The sequence below is a fragment of the Oncorhynchus masou genome, chromosome 7, assembly GCF_036934945.1.
Source record: "Oncorhynchus masou masou isolate Uvic2021 chromosome 7, UVic_Omas_1.1, whole genome shotgun sequence".
In the NCBI taxonomy this organism is placed as follows: domain Eukaryota; kingdom Metazoa; phylum Chordata; class Actinopteri; order Salmoniformes; family Salmonidae; genus Oncorhynchus; species Oncorhynchus masou.
Window position 1 is genome coordinate 9009203 of NC_088218.1, and position 16711 is coordinate 9025913.

The 16711-nt window shown below is 46.9% G+C and overlaps 2 protein-coding genes across 4 annotated transcripts in view; one reads left to right on the plus strand and one right to left on the minus strand.

The window, feature by feature from the left end:
• stradb (STE20 related adaptor beta) lies at positions 1-14858 on the minus strand. 3 transcript variants are annotated; one of them, XM_064970276.1, is made up of 12 exons: positions 14812-14858; positions 13345-13424; positions 13092-13171; positions 12441-12521; positions 6650-6755; positions 6103-6224; positions 5043-5151; positions 4689-4812; positions 3844-4120; positions 3443-3690; positions 1521-1563; positions 1-1414 (listed from the first exon to the last, which is right to left on the minus strand). In XM_064970276.1, exons 3-12 carry the CDS (start codon positions 13101-13103, stop codon positions 1244-1246), a joined length of 1293 nt encoding a protein of 430 aa, XP_064826348.1. In that variant the 5' UTR covers positions 13104-13171; positions 13345-13424; positions 14812-14858; the 3' UTR covers positions 1-1243. The 3 variants fall into 3 exon arrangements, with proteins under 3 accessions (XP_064826348.1, XP_064826349.1, XP_064826351.1); XM_064970277.1 differs by having other exon boundaries at positions 14817-14850; XM_064970279.1 differs by lacking the exon at positions 1521-1563 and having other exon boundaries at positions 1331-1414.
• Positions 14859-15147: 289 nt separating this feature from the next.
• The window catches only part of trak2 (trafficking protein, kinesin binding 2), a 56490-nt gene continuing 54926 nt past the window's right edge, over positions 15148-16711 (plus strand). The window contains 1 exon segment of the mRNA XM_064970078.1: positions 15148-15298. The gene's annotated coding sequence lies outside the window, so the exon portion shown is untranslated.

A 16711-nucleotide genomic window follows, 5' to 3' on the forward strand; every position in this document is an offset into this window, starting at 1 on the left:
TTGATAATGCATATATTTATAACACTTCTATAAGGCTCATACAGCTATAACATGTTTGATATGCACTGATACATAAAATGTCTCTCATACACATAATCATCAATCACAGAATAAAACACATAAACGTATCATCAACAGTTCACAGATTTCATTAAAACGATACAATTGAGGACCCTCCCATTGGTTTATTATGACTCGGAGGACATGTATAGGCGAGTGCATCTCAAACCACCGTAGTGGTAGTGTTATAGTTCTTATTTGATCACAGGGATTTCACTGGTTGTACGGGGGAGGGATAGCAGCCTGGTCAATCAGACGGACTGCTGAGCTCACGTTTACTTTCACTTCGGGAATGTGAGCTATCGCGAGATCAGGCTGCTTTCACAAGACAAGAGGGATAACCACAGAACTGCCACTAACACACCAGCTATTCTCGTACCGTCTCTGCTCACAGACTTGTGATTTAACACTTCTCCATCTCCATAACATATCATCATCTATTATCTTCCTCTTCAAACCCTGGCACATTATTATCTATGCCCTTTCACAGTCTAATAGCCTAAAATAGTTCACATTACTGTTCGTAGTACGATCCATATGAGTCCAGTGATAGGTCTTTAAACTGGCATAGGGGGTGTGTCCTCACTGTCCTGCAACGTCATTGGTTGTCATTGTCATTGTCATCGACCGGCAGCCACACCCATGGCACAGAGATCCTCATTGGATGGTCCAGGCAGAGCAGCTTCAATAATCCCGCCCTCCTATTCCAGCAGCTGGCCTATCTAAGGGGGAATGGCTCAGTTCTGCCTCCAGGACAAGACTCAAGACAATAAACATCCACCTGCAGAACCTTATTTGAGTTCCAAAACAAACATAGAAAAGTATAGAAAACTTGTAGAAAGGCTCAGAGTGGTGGGTAGGACAGGTCCAATCAGAGCACAGTAGAAAGGCTCAGAGTGGTGGGTAGGACAGGTCCAATCAAAGCACAGTAGAAAGGCTCAGAGTGGTAGGTAGGACAGGTCCAATCAAAGCACAGTAGAAAGGCTCAGAGTGGTGGGTAGGACAGGTCCAATCAGAGCACAGTAGAAAGGTTCAGAGTGGTGGGTAGGACAGGTCCAATCAAAGCACAGTAGAAAGGTTTGGGCTCGCTGTTTTTTTTGATCGTTTTGATTGTCTTGAGTTAGGCTTGGTTGTCAGGGTTTGGGATGTGGGGGACAGAGGTGGAAGAGGGCAGGGAGGAGGGTTAGGAGAAGTCCCACACCTCCTCTGTGGAGTGAGCGATGGCGGAGGTGGGGGGGTGACAGGACGGGGTAGGGGAGCAGGACACAGTGGGGTCATCGGGGCTGGAAACTCCAAGGGGCACCGCGGGGTACATGAGACTGAGGAAGGAGTCCCGGGTATGATGCCTTTTCACCTGTCATACAGTCCACAGAAAAATACATGAACACGAAGTCAGCCACACCGTGCCACAGAATGCAATCCAGTCCAAAACACAGCATTTTGATGATGATGAGACCTACCTGTTTGAAGAAGGCATGGGTCAACAGTGTAGAAGCAGAGGGTCTATGGAACACCAAAACAGGACAAAGTCACACCATGCCTTAATGTCCCACAACACTGTCATATCTAGCAGTCACACCGTGCCTTAATGTCCCACAACACTGTCATATCTAGCAGTCACACCACAGCACACTGTCATATCTAGCAGTCACACCATGCCTTAATGTCCCACAACACTGTCATATCTAGCAGTCACACCGTGCCTTAATGTCCCACAACACTGTCATATCTAGCAGTCACACCAATGTCCCACAGCACTGTCATATGTCCCACAATGTCACTGTCATATCTAGCAGTCACACCGTGCCTTAATGTCCCACAACACTGTCATATCTAGCAGTCACACCGTGCCTTAATGTCCCACAACACTGTCATATCTAGCAGTCACACCGTGCCTTAATGTCCCACAACACTGTCATATCTAGCAGTCACACCCTTAATGTCCCACAACACTGTCATATCTAGTCACACCACCCAGGACACTGTCATATCTAGCAGTCACACCATGCCTTAATGTCCCACAACACTGTCATATCTAGCAGTCACACCATGCCTTAATGTCCCACAGCACTGTCATATCTAGCAGTCACACCATGCCTTAATGTCCCACAACACTGTCATATCTAGCAGTCACACCGTGCCTTAATGTCCCACAGCACTGTCATATCTAGCAGTAAATGTCCCACAGCACTGTCATATCTAGCAGTCACACCATGCCTTAATGTCCCACAACACTGTCATATCTAGCAGTCACACTGTGCCTTAATGTCCCACAGCACTGTCATATCTAGCAGTCACACCGTGCCTTAATGTCCCACAGCACTGTCATATCTAGCAGTCACACCATGCCTTAATGTCCCACAGCACTGTCATATCTAGCAGTCACACTGTGCCTTAATGTCCCACAGCACTGTCATATCTAGCAGTCACACTGTGCCTTAATGTCCCACAGCACTGTCATATCTAGCAGTCACACTGTGCCTTAATGTCCCACAGCACTGTCATATCTAGCAGTCACACTGTGCCTTAATGTCCCACAGCACTGTCATATCTAGCAGTCACACTGTGCCTTAATGTCCCACAGCACTGTCATATCTAGCAGTCACACCATGCCTTAATGTCCCACAACACTGTCATATCTAGCAGTCACACTGTGCCTTAATGTCCCACAGCACTGTCATATCTAGCAGTCACACCATGCCTTAATGTCCCACAACACTGTCATATCTAGCAGTCACACTGTGCCCACAACACTGTCATATCTAGCAGTCACACTGTGCCTTAATGTCCCACAGCACTGTCATATCTAGCAGTCACACTGTGCCTTAATGTCCCACAGCACTGTCATATCTAGCAGTCACACCGTGCCTTAATGTCCCACAGCACTGTCATATCTAGCAGTCACACTGTGCCTTAATGTCCCACAGCACTGTCATATCTAGCAGTCACACTGTGCCTTAATGTCCCACAGCACTGTCATATCTAGCAGCACTGGGAATCTCACATATTACACACCTTCCAAAAATGACAGAAATTCAGACAGAACACAAGAACATTTAAAATTGTTCCTTGAATGAAAGAACCGACTTCAAACGGAGGTACCAGAGCCCCTGTGTATAACGTCTGTGTGTGTGTGTCTCACCTGCATTCGGTGTGTGTGTTGCGTTCGGTGTGTGTGTGTTGTTGTGTGTGTGCGTTGCGTTCGGTGTGTGCGTTGCGTTCGGTGTGTGTGTTGTTGTGTGTGTGCGTTGCGTTCGGTGTGTGTGTGTTGCGTGTGTGTGTGTGTTGTGTGTGTGTTGTTGTGTGTGTGCGTTGCGTTCGGTGTGTGTGTTGTTGTGTGTGTGCGTTGTGTTCGGTGTGTCTGCACACGTGTATATCTCACCTGCAGTCGGGCTGCTGTTGCAGACACAGCTGGACCAGGTTGTGCAGGGTGACCGAGTGGTTCTTGGGGGCGGGGCTCTGAGGTCTCTCGGCGGTGGCGGAGCGGGTCAGACTGCCCGCGGCAACACTCTCCCCGATGCCAGAGTCCACCCCGGAGCGGGACACCTTCAGTCCCCTCAGCTCCCCTAGGGGGGAGGGGGCCACGTCCAGCAGGCAGCAGTGGGACCCACGCAGCTTCTGGAGCAGCATCTGGAGGGAGAGACACAGACATATGGACACAGTCACACAGAGGGAGAGGGATGGAGAAAAAACGAGACTCTCATAGACTGAACTATGTTTTGTAATGTATGAGAACAGCCCTAGCGTATGGCATTGTGCTGTATTAATGTAAGGCCCCAGTACCTGTGTCGGGGGCATGTCCTGGAAAGGCACCCTGCCACTGACCAGCTCACAGACTACTATCCCCAGACTGTAGATGTCTGACTTCACCCCATAGCCATGCAGGTCCTGTCGCAGCAGCTCTGGGCTGAGCCAGGGTAGCAGGGCGGGGCTGTGGTGGGGCATGTCGTACACGGTCCTCACCTTCTTCCCATCCCGCATCATACTGTAAACACTGTGCAGCCCAGAGAGGTAGACACGGCCCTCCCCAGACAGCAGGATGTGACTGGCCTTCACTCCCCTGAGAGGAAGAGGAGATGAGCGTTCACTCTCGCCAAATCTTCAGGCTTCTACACAACTACAGTCAACTAACTATCCCTCTGGCACATTCTACATGTTGAGAGCAACTCCGAGCAACTATGTCCACCTGAGATGGCAAACTAGGCTGATTCTTTCAACAAATCAAATCAAATGTTATTGGTCACAAGCGCCGAATACAACAGGTGTAGGGCCCTTTTCCAGCAATGCAGAGTTAAAAAGTTAGAAGCATTTGCTAAATAGGAAACACATAGTAACACAATAGCGAGGCTGTAAACAAGGAGAACCGGTACCATCTAACAGTTGGATTGGCTGTAGTTGGACAGAAGTGTATCGGTGTTGCTTCCGCCCCTCTCCTCGCCCCAACCTGGGCTCCAACCAGGGACCCTCTGAACACATCAGCAACTGCCACCCATGAAGCATCGTTACCTCTCGCTTGACCGCTAACTAGCGCACCGCTAACTAGCTTGCCATTTCACATCGGCTACATGTAGAAGCCTTAAAACGGTCCATATCTCTCCCTTGTCCCCACGGTGTCTTTCCTCCCTCACCTGTGCACGTAGCCCATGAGGTGCAGGTATTGCAGAGCCTTCAGGACTCCGTGGAGGAGGTAAGCGATCAGGGACTCACTCATCCCGTCAGGGAAGAACGTCCTCAGCAGGCTATCTGCCGAACCTGGGACAGAGAGAGAGAGAGAAGACTGTAACCATGGTTCCAAACGGTTCGTAATGTTTCTTATAAGCATAGGCATTTTTTACCATGTCATTTCTGTACCATAAAAAATACAGTTCAACCAACTTAACGCTGAGAGAAGGAGCATGGATGAAGAGAGATGGGGGGGAGTAAGTGTGGGAGAGGGATGGTGAGAGGAAACGAGTGTTAGAAGATGCATGCAGTAGACTGACCGTAGCCCATGAGTGGTGTGAGGACCCAGAGCTGGCAGCAGGAGCTGAAGACCAGGCGAGAGGTCAGCAGGTTGGGGTGGCGGAAAAGCCTGGAGAGAAGAACCTCGTTCTGGGGACACAGCCAGGAAACACTGGGGTCACACAGCCAGGAAACACTGGGGTCACACAGCCAGGAAACACTGGGGTCACACAGCCAGGAAACACTGGGGTCACACAGCCAGGAAACATTGGGGTCACACAGCCAGGAAACACTGGGGTCACACAGACAGGAAACACTGGGGTCACACAGCCAGGAAACACTGGGGTCACACAGCCAGGAAACACTGGGGTCACACAGCCAGGAAACACTGGGGTCACACAGACAGGAAACACTGGGGTCACACAGCCAGGAAACACTGGGGTCACACAGCCAGGAAACACTGGGGTCACACAGCCAGGAAACACTGGGGTCACACAGCCAGGAAACACTGGGGTCACACAGCCAGGAAACACTGGGGTCACACAGCCAGGAAACACTGGGGTCACACAGCCAGGAAACACTGGGGTCACACAGCCAGGAAACACTGGGGTCACACAGCCAGGAAACACTGGGGTCACACAGCCAGGAAACACTTCGGTCACACAGACAGGAAACACTTGGGAAACACAGACAGTTAACACTGGGGTCACACAGCCAGGAAACACTGGGGTCACACAGCCAGGAAACACTTCGGTCACACAGACAGGAAACACTTGGGTCACACAGCCAGGAAACACTGGGGTCACACAGTCAGCCAGGTGGCTTGTACCACTGCCAAGTGCCAACAATGTTATTATGAACAATGACCTAAATGGTCCCTGACCCTGGATCTAGAGAGCAAGAGTGCAGGTTTTTGTTTCAGCCCAATGCTAACTCATCTTATTCAAGTAATTGTCCGACTCAACTAACTAAGAAATTGATTAGTTGAATCAGGTGTTTTGAATCAGTTGTGGATGGAACAAAATATGTATCTTATGACATGAACTTCAATGAAAAGACAAGGTGGGTCATATCTGTAGGACCTTTAAAACAGTACCGCACCATCAACTGTAGCAGCTCATCCTCAGTACACTCATCCAGGTTGGTGTTCTTGACTGCCACCAGCTGGCGGGAGGGGGTGTGGCGCGCCATGCGCACCTGGCTCAGGTTGTTGAAGCCTTTCCCTGTGAACACGGTTTGGTCATAAATATTAAGACATGTAGAAACACGTTCAACTCTGAAAATGCTTCATTCTCAGGTACTGTGTGGTTAGTATGGTCTTCAATAATCCAGGGAGATTTGTGAACTAATATTTTGAATTGGCCAGTTTATTCAACAGCTGTGCCAAAAGGTAATAGACTATGTGTGACAGAAAATGTCCACAATACAAGCGCTTTATACTCGGGCTATGTGTAGTATGGGACTTGGTCAGTGAAATTGTAAACAATGCTTTTGGATGAGCTCTTCTATTCAACAGTAACATGCTAAAAGGAAATATCTTTGTATTTGTCAGAGGAGATATTACTCTGCAGGCAACAACTATGTAGTGAAAGGACTTGTCTTTCTGGGTTGTCGTGATGAGTTGATTTGTGACCAATGGTCTGCTCACCCAGCTCTGACAGCAGCTGGTAGTGGGCGGAGTTAGCAGAGAGCGCTGTGATGTCATCGCTGCCTGCACCACCCCAGGTGAAAGTGCATTCTGAGACGTCGGAGCTCTGTGAAGAATCAAACACACACGTACTCACACGTACTCACTGAAATGTATCAGCAGCTTATTTCATTACATCACAGAACACGTAGTAACAACATGGCAGCAGTATGGAAACATGCTGTCGCTGGTCACAATAATAACCTTCTTTACCTAGATGAGGGATAGTTCACCCAAAGGAACTGGTTTTCTTACCCTGAAGGCAATCTACAAATACAGTCTACAAGTGCTTTAGTATAGCATGGTATTTTTTACTAATATGAAATGGGCCCATTTAGCAGAGAAGAGGAAGCAGAATGAGGGTGAGTGAGTGTTGCCTTTGAGCCTGAAGAGGTCAAAGTACTATGGAGTTGTGGTGATGACCAACCAGTGGCTGCCACAGGGGGGCCCTGTGGTGTTAAGCTACACAGGGTAATGCTGGGGTGGGGGTAGTGTCACTGGGGCCGGTGTTGGGGGGAGGGAGAGGCTGTAAAGTACTTTGTGTTAAAGTACTTTGTGTTAAAGTAGTGTTAAAGTACTTTGTGTTAAAGTACTTTGTGTTAAGGGGTCAGGGCTGTGCACAGACCTTTCAGGGGGCCGATGCTTAAACTAATTCATATCTCCAAATTCAGAACATACAGCCTTTGTAGCGAACCGTTTTACTTGTTTTAGCATAGACCTATTTATTTCTGCAACAACACACTCAATCATCACAACATGAAAGCTAGTTAGTTACAGTGCCTCCTAAAGACCAGGGGAAAAGGAGGGCTATCAGCTGATCATTCATGTTGATGATTGATGTACATCTGCTAGTTAGTTACAGTGCCTCCTAAAGACCAGGGGAAAAGGAGGGCTATCAGCTGATCATTCATGTTGATGATTGATGTACATCTGCTAGTTAGTTACAGTGCCTCCTAAAGACCAGGGGAAAAGGAGGGCTATCAGCTGATCATTCATGTTGATGATTGATGTACATCTGCTAGTTAGTTACAGTGCCTCCTAAAGACCAGGGGAAAAGGAGGGCTATCAGCTGATCATTCATGTTGATGATTGATGTACATCTGCTAGTTAGTTACAGTGCCTCCTAAAGACCAGGGGAAAAGGAGGGCTATCAGCTGATCATTCATGTTGATGATTGATGTACATCTGCTAGTTAGTTAGCAAGATTTGTTAGTTACTCAAGATATGTGGCTGGCTGGCTATTGGTCTTGTGTGGATATTTTAGTATCACCTGGTGGTTAACTAGAGTCTTAATCTCATGACTCTGGATCAGAAGGACACTCATGTTTTATTTGAACTATCAGCTGATCATTCATGTTGATGATTGAACCCCTACCATCTTAACCCTTACCTTAACCAATCAGAATGAGTGTCTAACCTTAACCCTTTGAACCATTCAGAATGAGTGTCTAACTGAACCCTTCAACCATTCAGATGAGTGTATTCAGAATGAGTGTCTAACCTTAACCTTACCTTACCATTAAATGAGTGTCCAATATTAACCATTCAGAATGAGTGTCTAACCTAACCCTTACCTTAACCATTCAGAATGAGTGTCTAAACTGAACCCTTAGCTTAACCATTCAGAATGAGTGTTAATCTCAACCCTGACTTAACCAATCAGAATGAGTGTCTAACCTTAACCAATGAACCCTAAACTGAACCCTTAGCTTAACCATTCAGAATGAGTGTCTAAACCCCTTAACCCTTAAACTGAACTTAACCAATCAGAATGAGTGTCTAACCTTAACCCTTACCTTAACCAATCAGAATGAGTGTCTAAACTGAACCCTTAGCTTAACCATTCAGAATGAGTGTCTAAACTGAACCCTTAGCTTAACCATTCAGAATGAGTGTCTAAACTGAACCCTTAGCTTAACCAATCAGAATGAGTGTCTAAACTGAACCCTTACCTTAACCAATCAGAATGAGTGTCTTAACCATTCAGAATGAGTGTCTAACCTGAACCCTTAGCTTAACCATTCAGAATGAGTGTCTAAACTTAACCCTTAGCTTAACCAATCAGAATGAGTGTCTAAACTGAACCCTTAGCTTAACCATTCAGAATGAGTGTCTAAACTGAACCCTTAGCTTAACCATTCAGAATGAGTGTCTAACCTTAACCCTTAGCTTAACCAATCAGAATGAGTGTCTAAACTGAACCCTTAGCTTAACCATTCAGAATGAGTGTCTAACCTTAACCCTTAGCTTAACCATTCAGCTTAACCATTCAGAATGAGTGTCTAACCTTAACCCTTAGCTTAACCAATCAGAATGAGTGTCTAAACTGAACCCTTAGCTTAACCAATCAGAATGAGTGCCTAAACAATGTTTTAACTCTATCCAAAACCTCAACCCTTAATCTTCTAAATTTGACGTTTGGAGCAATTTCAAAATGTGCTGTTTGGAGAAATAGAACGATACCTAGCATGAGGAGTCAACCCAGAGTGTAAAAAGCACTTTGAAATGTGACGTTTGGAGCAACTTCGAAATGTGACGTTTGGAGCAACTTCGAAATGTGACGTTTAGATAAATGTAAATAAACATCTGATTCTGCAGTGAGACTGTGAGAGCTTGTTGCTGCTGCCTAGACTACCTGTGCTCTGTGTATCAGCCAATGTAACAGTGTTCCTTCTGTCCCTCTCCTCGTCCCTAACTGAGGAAGGGATGGAGTCGGGTCGGGGGGCCTCGAACCAGGGGTAACAGTGTTCCTTCCATCCCTCTCTGTGCCTCTGTGTATCAGCCTCGAACCAGGGGTAACAGTGTTCCTTCTGTCCCTCTCCTCGTCCCTACCTGGCCTCGAACCAGGGGTAACAGTGTTCCTTCCATCCCTCTCCTCGCCCCTACCTGGCCTCGAACCAGGGGTAACAGTGTTCCTTCCATCCCTCTCCTCGCCCCTACCTGGCCTCGAACCAGGGGTAACAGTGTTCCTTCCATCCCTCTCCTCGTCCCTACCTGGCCTCGAACCAGGGGTACAGTGTTCCTTCTGTCCCTGCACCCTACCTGGCCTCGAACCAGGGGTAACAGTGTTCAGCCTCAACCAGGGGTAACAACCTGGCCTTCTGCACCCATCGAAAACAATCAGCCTCAAAGCAACGTTACCCATCGCTCCACAAAAGCCTTGCAGAGCAAGGGAAACAATTACTCCAAGGTCTCAGAGCGAGTGATGTCACCGATTGAAGCGCTATTAGTGCGCACCCCGCTAACTAGCTAGCCATTTCACACCGGTTACACCAACTAGACTGAATATTGATGATGATGTAACTCAAGGGTTAATCAAATGTTATACTACTGTTGCAACACTGTTGAAATTATAAACTAGGTAGCTAGCTACACACACTAGACTGGTGGCCGCATCTCATGCATGTTTGGATACCGGGCATGTGCAATTTCAGTACATGGCAGACTGGGGAAAAAAGGCGTACAGGGCTGACCAACAGGAGCAACCAACAGGAGCAACCAACAGGGCTGACCAACAGGAGCAACCAACAGGGCTGACCAACAGGAGCAACCAACAGGAGCGACCAACAGGGCTGACCAACAGGAGCAACCAACAGGAGCGACCAACAGGGCTGACCAACAGGAGCAACCAACAGGAGCAACCAACAGGAGCAACCAACAGGAGCATCCAACAGGGCTGACCAACAGGAGCAACCAACAGGAGCAACCAACAGGGCTGACCAACAGGAGCAACCAACAGGAGCAACCAACAGGAGCAACCAACAGGAGCAACCAACAGGGCTGACCAACAGGAGCAACCAACAGGAGCAACCAACAGGAGCAACCAACAGGAGCAACCAACAGGGCAACCAACAGGAGCAACCAACAGGAGCAACCAACAGGGCTGACCAACAGGAGCAACCAACAGGAGCAACCAACAGGAGCAACCAACAGGAGCAAACAGGAGCCCAACAGGAGCAACCAACAGGGCAGACCAACAGGAGCAACCAACAGGAGCAACCAACAGGAGCAACCAACAGGAGCAACCAACAGGAGCAACCAACAGGGCTGACCAACAGGAGCAACCAACAGGAGCAACCAACAGGGCTGACCAACAGGAGCAACCAACAGGGCTGACCAACAGGAGCAACCAACAGGGCTGACCAACAGGAGCAACCAACAGGGCTGACCAACAGGAGCAACCAACAGGGCTGACCAACAGGAGCAACCAACAGGAGCAACCAACAGGGCTGACCAACAGGAGCAACCAACAGGGCTGACCAACAGGGCTGACCAACAGGAGCAACCAACAGGGCTGACCAACAGGAGCAACCAACAGGAGCAACCAACAGGGCTGACCAACAGGAGCAACCAACAGGCTGACCAACAGGAGCAACCAACAGGAGCAACCAACAGGGCTGACCAACAGGAGCAACCAACAGAGCTGACCAACAGGAGCAACCAACAGGGCTGACCAACAGGAGCAACCAACAGGGCTGACCAACAGGAGCAACCAACAGGGCTGACCAACAGGAGCAACCAACAGGGCTGACCAACAGGAGCAACCAACAGGGCTGACCAACAGGAGCAACCAACAGGAGCAACCAACAGGGCTGACCAACAGGAGCAACCAACAGGGCTGACCAACAGGAGCAACCAACAGGGCTGACCAACAGGAGCAACCAACAGGAGCAACCAACAGGAGCATCCAACAGGAGCAACCAACAGGAGCAACCAACAGGGCTGACCAACAGGAGCAACCAATAGGGCTGACCAAAACGGCTGACCAACAGGAGCAACCAACAGGGCTGACCAACAGGAGCAACCAACAGAGCTGACCAACAGGAGCAACCAACAGGAGTAACTAACAGGAGCAACCAACAGGGCTGACCAACAGGAGCAACCAACAGGTCTGACCAACAGAGCTGACCAACAGGAGCAACCAACAGGGCTGACCAACAGGAGCAACCAACAGGGCTGACCAACAGGAGCAACCAACAGGGCTGACCAACAGAGCTGACCAACAGGAGCAACCAACAGGGCTGACCAACAGGGCTGACCAACAGAGCTACCAACAGGAGCAACCAACAGGGCTGACCAACAGGAGCAACCAACAGGTCTGATCAACAGGAGCAACCAACAGGAGCAACCAACAGACAACATCACGACGACTTGCGGGCAATCGGTTCAGAACAACAATGACCAAAACTTTTATTTAAAAAATTATATATACACCACCACACAAAAGGGCACTTGGCGAGTGGGAGGGCAAAGTGCAGGTTGACTCCCATCTGTGCACGTGCCTGGGCGGGATGTGCATGTGCCTGGGCGGGATGTGCATGTGCCTGGGCGGGATGTGCATGTGCCTGGGCGGGATGTGCATGTGCCTGGGCGGGATGTGCATGTGCCTGGGCGGGATGTGCACTTGCCTGGGCAGGATGCTGTGGCAGTTAGCTCCAGGGTGAGCTGACACAGCAGCTATGAAAAAGGCTTGCTGCTGTGCTATACAGCATGAATAGCTTTGGTTCACTTATAGGCTATGTAATGTTCTAGCGATCTGGTCAGTGGTTGGCAGCCCTATTATGTGGTAGGTTACATGCAGCTCTACCATCACATAGACAGGACCCGGAACTGTCCTGTGTTGTCCTAGTGGTCCTTTCTGACCTCTGACCTGACAGAATAGAACTAGGCTGACAACACCATAAAGACAAGGCCGGGTGAGCTTCAGTGCTCCGATTGGATGCTAACAGAGTGGACACAGCACTGTACTGACCAGGTATTGGTGGCTGACGTCCTCATACTGGTCTTCTATGCTGATTGGCTGGACCTGAGTGGGGGAGATGCAGGAGCAGTCCTGGGGAAGAGGGGAGGAGGGAGGAGGGGGTGAGACATGCCCCCGGAGGAGAATAGAGGAGAGGTGTGAGACGGTCCAATAGGGAAGGAGGGAGGAGAGGACAGGCATTCCGTCATGCCCTTATAAGGAGATAAGGAGGGACTTAGGAGGACAACACTGAAGAGATACTTTTGAAGCATCAAGGTTGAAGCCAATGTGGAAAACAACAGTGTTTGTGGAGGAAGACATGCAGTGCATGTCCATGAAGTGACTGCTACTTTAGAAAGAGACAGTCGATGACAGGGTGAGCAGCAGATTGGTACCCATGATATAACCTACAGGGAAAGGTAATGGCAATATGCATGGATAATGAGATGGGTCTTATGAATGAACCCTGATAAAGAAAGCATGACTTCTAGGATTGGAGCATGGCCAGATCAATGCGCTATGAGAGAGAAACACTGCACACCTGGAGGAGACGCTGGCTCATTAGATCATCATCATCATCATCATCAACAACCTCTTTAGATAAATCATTGTCATGATCGGCTAAACATCAAAGCCATGCTGATTTAAATAAATATCCCTTACCAAGAAAGACATGGAGTTCTCTTCGTGGGGGTTAGCGCTTCACGCGATGGCATTTATCCGCTCCACGACCACAGCACGCGCTGTACAATGAGAGCGATGGAGAGAGAGAGAGAGAGAGAGAGAGAGAGAGAGAGAGAGAGAGAGAGAGAGAATGAGCAAGAGGATAAATACATGGTAACATGAGAGACTTAGTTAGGATTCAACCTGAGAGACAGCCTCCCCCATGGGGCGTCTGTATGCCCATACCGCTTACCTGGCTGTACTCTGCCGGGTTCAGATTCCACTGCGTTGGCATCTGGCTTCATCACTTCATGCAAAACACTGCTCCACGTTCTTGAAAAACATCAAACAAAATGATTGATGATTAAATAAGCAATAATAGCCCCAGCAGGGATTTTGTGCTGAACGCATTTTCACGGAGGTATCAAAATGTCTCGACAAAAATAACTATGCCAGTCCGTAACCACAAAATACTGAGATTAAAACACGCATTACGTGACTGTTTGGTGCGCAATAGCCCGATTCACATCGGTATTCGTTACATTTTCGTGATACAGAATCATTGTCGCCACATCTGAATGTAAGCATCTGAAATGCATGTGGTCCATCGCTTTGGCTGAAGCGAAGTGCCTCGATGGATGTTTCTCCCCGTCTCTCCTGCCACAGCATCAATGGGAAGGGGACTTTGAGGACAGTGCGTCGTCGTGTCCCATTCTATGAGCGCGCGAACTAATGATGAGTCCTTGGTCCCTGACCGTTATTGTTCTTTATAGGTCGTCGCTGCCATCTACCCACCATTGTGAAAGCTTTACGTCTTTAACAACCCTATATAGTGACAGTTCATGCCTGTTGTTGTTGGGGAATTATTTAGCTTTTAACCGATATTCTATTGTATTGTATTCCAGTCTATTCTGTTCTATTCTAGCGATTTTATTATAATCTACTGACAGACACCCTACTAGGGGGAAAAATGGATGAATCAACGTTGTATCCACGTCATAAAATAATAATATGTAATGGCGTGGGAAAATGATTGGATGTGCCAAAAGTCATCAACATAAGGCCATTTAGTATTTTTTAAATCAGATGATGTGGTGACATTGTTGTTGATTTCCGTGATTTCACGTTAGTTGACAACTCAACAAAATGTAAATCAAAACGACGTTGAACAGATGTCTGTGTCCAGTGGAACGGGCCCAACACTGTAGCAGAGAAAGAGGTTGTCCTCTCTGATTGTAACCTACACATGTTTAGTACATGTTTTCATATAACCACGTAAAAATAAAACATAATTAACATAATCACATAATTTGTGGATGCAGGATTGCATATGACTGCAATGAGTTTACTTACACTGAAAATCAGTTTATGAAATCTTCATGCCCAATCATAACAAAATCAGGCTGGGTTTTTTAACCAACTTACTCTTGCTCTGAATGCGAAACAAACTTGAACAAACCAAGCATGACATGAGGAAGCTTACAACTCGAAACTTAAACATTTATAACTTGGCAAAGTTAAGGTTTTTGACAACGCAAAATATGACGTAATGTACAAGTTGTGCGTACAGACACTGTTTTGACTGATGATAATAAAATATTTTCAAGATGTAATGGAATGAAATAGAAACAAATTGCGATGCGTTATACACACTGTTAAAACAAATGTATATTGTTGAGAGTACGAAGTTTGAAACTTATAGTTAATGGCAACAACATACTTCACCTATGTTGTTGCTCTCCTCTCATATGATTTGACGTAATGACGTAGATACTAAACTTGCGAGAACCTGATAAAAGTTTGGATATTATTGTTATACATTTAATTTTCATCTGTGAACCGCACTGATTTATACCAGTACTTTTTTGGTATTTTTTCCCTAATTCGTAGTACATTTTAGTTTTAATTCCGCGTATCTTAAATTGATTTTAAATATGAATTAACAAAATAGATAACAAATAACAAATCTCAATGTATTTAGTGTAGGACTTTTATTTAGAAACACCACTCAATAAATATTGTCGCGTAATTTATACGTCACTCATTTCATCCGCGCGCTATTTCATGACGTGCTGAAGCTATCAACACCAACAGTCTGCCTGCTAATTTTCTCCCTAATATCTACTGTTGCCAATGTTTGAGATTTAGGATTGATGGGACCACATGTGCTCTGGGATTTGTCTAAGCTGTTTAAAATACATCGAAAGGTAGGTTGATGTTAATTTATATTACATGAAAATCCGGATCATGAAATCCTTGCCAAAGGCCGGATGGAAATCACGGATGTGCCACAGTACTACCTAGCTCCGCAATGTTCATCATCACTATTCCCCCCCCAAAAAACAAATCTCACTCTTCTCAGAATGAAATCGTGAGATTATCATTTTTAACGGGCGAAAACATACTTTTTTTCGATTGTCGGTTTGGTTTATTACTATGAAACAAGTCCTTGCACTGTCCTCTTGTCGGTTTGTTCCATTGGTAGAGAGATCAAGGATTATTTTTGCACTTGTCACTTCTGCTCATCGCAGTTTATATTTAAATCCATATACTACGCCGTTGTTTTTATTATTACCCACAATCAGCGATATGTGTTGTTGTTGTTTATGACGAACACTCCACGGTGGTTACACTGTATCCCGCGAACACATCATAGTATTCTTACTGTTGATAAAGCAACAATGTAGCTATCAATGTTTGACATTGCCCTATGCTGACTGTTGCAGATCCCAAAGTCCAGAAGACTATATTCGAATTCCCTGTTTAGGATCATTTAAGTGTAATGACTTGGGAATTAAACATTTTAGCCAATATCTAAACTTCACATCCAATCTTGTACTTGTTGGAATCAAGTAGATTATATTTCCACCAATCATTGGTTAAATTTGATTTATGAACATGTTAATGCACAAATTCTAGACCGAATGACGATTAGCTAATTCATTCTTCCCTCCTAGATGTGTGACTGTTTCTAACTTTTTTTTTGATTTTCCAAGTAAAAATAAGACATTTCTCCTCAGGATGAGTGTGGTTATGGACAGTTGTTCCACTAACTACTCAGCAGACCGTCCCAGAGCCGTTGTTATGTGTGCCTGGTGTTGTGATGGAACTCCTGCTCAGACAGTCTGGTGTCACATGGTCCCCTTGCCCCCTCCTGACACCCAAACTGTCATGTGCAGAAGAGAGTCCGTTAGATGGGGGCTAGCTAATTGGAGATTGTTTCTAGGGAATCACACAGTCAGAGGAAGAGAGTTGTAGGAACTCCTTTCACTCTACTGAGCCGAGCTGTACTGCGCTGGCCAGGTTATGCAACCCTCATAGTTGCTAGAAAGGACACGGTTCGAATCGTCACGATAGTATGAAAACAATAAAAGTGGGTGAGAGAAAGAGGGTTGGGGCAGAGCAGGTGGTCATATCACTGCAGATGAGACCTTAGTCCGGCACCTGTACACAAGATTAGATAACCTCCCTTCCTCCTCTCTATTCCTTCATAACTACAGGAAGGGGAAAGGATGGCAACAGTCTCCACCGTGCTGCTTTGACCTGTCAAGCCCTTGTAGACAGTCTCCACCATGCTGCTTTGACCTGTCAAGCCCTTGTAGACAGTCTCCACCATGCTG

Excerpts from the sequence above, each read along its gene's own strand:
- stradb (XM_064970276.1), bottom strand. Across the intron at positions 6,756-12,440 it reads ACGTCAGCCACCAATACCTG|AGCTCCGACGTCTCAGAATG; the intron begins GTCAGTACAGTG and ends GATTCTTCACAG. Across the intron at positions 6,225-6,649 it reads CCAGCTGCTGTCAGAGCTGG|GGAAAGGCTTCAACAACCTG; the intron begins GTGAGCAGACCA and ends CCGTGTTCACAG.